Here is a 3,280-nt window from a genome sequence, read left to right as displayed (position 1 = left end):
TTAGGTGCTTTAACAAAGTTATTACCCGAAGTACTATCAGGTCGATCTCTCAAATCTTGCAGTTCACGCAATGCTTTGATTTCATCTAATGAAGAACGTCCACCTTAATTATGAGTAAGTAGGTTAGATGAAGTTTTTTTTCTTTAATTATATGTATTTAATACACATGATTTGGAATGTTTAAGTTAATAGTGTGGTTTTTAAATAAAATAAAAAACACTGTAAATAGTTTGCCAGCACATATAAACTGTAGTAACTATAATAGTTTTAATTTTTGCTATGTAATTAATGTACAGGTGAGTATAAGCTACAGTTACAATTACTCATATACAAGATAATAAGTTATTAAACTTGAAAAAACATTCTCACCAGGTCGAGCATAATAGGAAGCATCACCGTAGAAACCACTTCGTGAATCCATGCCTGGTTCACCTTTTGGTCCAGAAATTGAAAGTCCTAAAGTGAATATTTTTATATAATTTAATAAATAATATTTAACATAAATAAACGTTGTTATTTTTTAATTATTTATTATTTCATTTACCTGGCTGGCCTTGTGGTCCGGGTGGTCCTGGCGGTCCAGGCATTGGAATATATTGTACACCTTCTCCAGCAGCAGCAGGTAAGCCTGGGGGCCCTGGTAAACCATCTCTGCCATCTTGTCCACGATCACCTTTATCCCCCTTTGGCTATTTTTAAATGAAATTTAAAATTTGAAAAGATAAAAATATAACTCAAAGTACTCCTTTGTTACTAAATACTTTTTTTATTATAATATTAATAATTATTTTAATGAATAATAATATTAAAATAGAAAATTTATCAGCACAAACAAGTAGTTTTCTTAAATAATTCAATAAAATACTATAAGAAATGCTTATAATAATTTTATTATTGTATTATATTGTTATTATTGAATATAATAATAATATACATTAATACCTATTAGATTTGATAATTAAATTTAATATTAATAAAATTTTTATATTATATATATTATTATATATATATAGAACAAATATTATTTGTATATTAATGGATACTTTAATATAACTCTAGTTATTTTTAATTGAATGACAAAAATAATGTTAGGGCTCTTGTATTAGCTAAAATAAAATTATGAGTATACATGATAAGTAAAATAACGGTAATATAAAATGATAGCTAATTAATAATAAAGGCTTATAAAATCTTGTTATGTAGTTATTGAAGTATTATAATAAATAATATAAATAAAAATTAATATTTATTTGTTTTAATTCTGCTTTGAAAGTAAATAAATTCATAATAAATTGCTCACAGTTAAATAGATTGTTACAGTTGAGTTTTCGCCTATGACTTTCATATATTTTTCAGTACTTCTAGTACTTATTTATTACTTTATATTCAAATCTGCTATTAAAGTTAATAACTTTAAACTTAAATGACGCATGATTTATACCAATGGATTAACATTAGTTTCAATATTCTAGGAAACTTTGTTACTTCACCCTTTTAAATTGAGTAATCATTGGTATAGTCGGGATTTTGAACCTGACTGGAAGTATCAGAAACAGAATACGGTTTCTCTGTAATTCAAATATTAATTATAATAAAAAAGTAGAAAATTTATTTATGTACACATAATACATTTACAACCATATATTATACATATTCGTATATATAAAGCATTCGAATCAGCTTAGTGATTATAAATAGATAGCTTTTGTATCGAATAGATTTCCAGGAATAAGTAAAGTAAAAGAAACATATTAAAAAGTATTTAACGACAAATAAAATTTCTTGTTACTTGTTGTAGCGAAGACAACAAGGAATATAAATTGCCATAAAAAAGGCATCTATTTGCAGGCAAATCCTACGTAACTCATTCCCCCTCGTAAGCAGCAGCGTAGGCATCTTTACAGATCGCATAACGACAAAAGTCTATAAGCAAAGCTTAGTTGGGCCTTGATTAGTTGAAAGTACTGTGGCAAGTGGGAGTAAGAGTCATAGTAAACGGAAGTATTTCACTTAAGTATTGGCAGAGTATGTGCGTATATATGCATTGGCATTGTGCTGGAGTGAGGACTATGTACAGGCGGTATGGGATAAAACGTTTACCAACAAGTAAAATACGCAAGTGCCACGCAATTAGAAAAAGTTTAGACGATGCATACTTCACTTTCCCAGTGTGCTTGCCTTGGCTATAATAGCAAAAAAATGCCTGTTGAGCTTAATCCTCTCAAGCGTATATTAAGCACAGTTTAAATGGTTTGAAAGTAACACTTTTTATTTTTCTTAAACCTGCGTCTTTTTGTCCCATAAAAGGACTCTATGGGTACTCTCCGTGCTCATAAGTCCGTTTGGCTTAGTCTTTAGACACACATAGAAAAAAGTTTTTTACGTTCTTTTTGGTACTGTCTTGCATGTCTAGTGGCTGTAAATATTGTTACTGTCCTCAAACTAATCAATTACTTTCCGGCTTAAAGAGATGATAAAGAATGTTTCTTTAGTTGATAATGAGAATATTCGGTTCGCCAAGCAATATTCAAAATACCCCTAGCATAGATAAAGCAAATTTGAATAGCGAAACCAGCTCGATACGAATCGTCTTGTTGGCACACTAATTGACAGCAATAATTACGCTATGTGAGTTAGTTCAATTAGACCAACAATAGACATACCTTACGGAAACAAGGTACTTTAGGAGAGAAACTTACTTTGTTGATAACGTTATTAAAAAAATGCTGAGTATGTTTTTTGGAGTTTTTCTTCTTTTTTGATGGGATATGTTCTGAAATTTAGGGTAAAAAAGTATGTTCACGAAATTATGTTTTTATTATAATTTTAAACATTGAAAAAATCAGGCAACACGTTTTCCTCAGATATTTTCATGTCAAGTGGCAATTTTATTCGGCAATTCTTTTATTATTCTGATAACATTACCATATTATAGCTTATTATTATATCTTTTTCTTGTTGTGTAATACATATGAATTAGTTAAGGGTTAAATAAATGGAGCAGCAAAAGTACATTGAATTGTTTTGCAAACTTTCATATGCAAAAACTATGTGCTAATAATAAACTACACATTTGCAACAATAACGATGTTGTTTTCTGTTCTATGAGACTTTAACTTTGTGTACAAAAGTCTATTAAAAGGAATAGTGCGGGGTAGTAAACCATCCGCTTTGAATAATAAGTGACTTAAAACACAGAAAGTCCATTTAGTAGTGGGAAGATAAAATATAATTGCAGTATTAATGTAATTATAATTAAAATACTAGTTACATATTTTTT

The 3,280-nt window shown here is 28.8% G+C and overlaps 1 protein-coding gene across 1 annotated transcript in view; it reads right to left on the bottom strand.

The window, feature by feature from the left end:
• Positions 1 to 3,280, bottom strand: part of LOC119672218 (collagen alpha-1(I) chain) — a 31,740-nt gene that overhangs the window by 528 nt on the left and 27,932 nt on the right. The window contains exons 2-4 of the mRNA XM_038083256.1: positions 545 to 689; positions 370 to 456; positions 26 to 103 (exon numbers count right to left, since the gene is read on the bottom strand). Coding sequence (XP_037939184.1) covers positions 26 to 103; positions 370 to 456; positions 545 to 689 — 310 coding nt within the window. The remainder of the gene's footprint in view (positions 1 to 25; positions 104 to 369; positions 457 to 544; positions 690 to 3,280) is intronic.

Source organism: Teleopsis dalmanni, chromosome 1, assembly GCF_002237135.1.
Source record: "Teleopsis dalmanni isolate 2A chromosome 1, ASM223713v2, whole genome shotgun sequence".
Classification (NCBI taxonomy): Eukaryota; Metazoa; Arthropoda; class Insecta; order Diptera; family Diopsidae; genus Teleopsis; species Teleopsis dalmanni.
The sequence above is the reverse complement of the archived record's forward strand: the minus strand, read 5'-3'. Positions and strand labels throughout refer to the sequence as shown.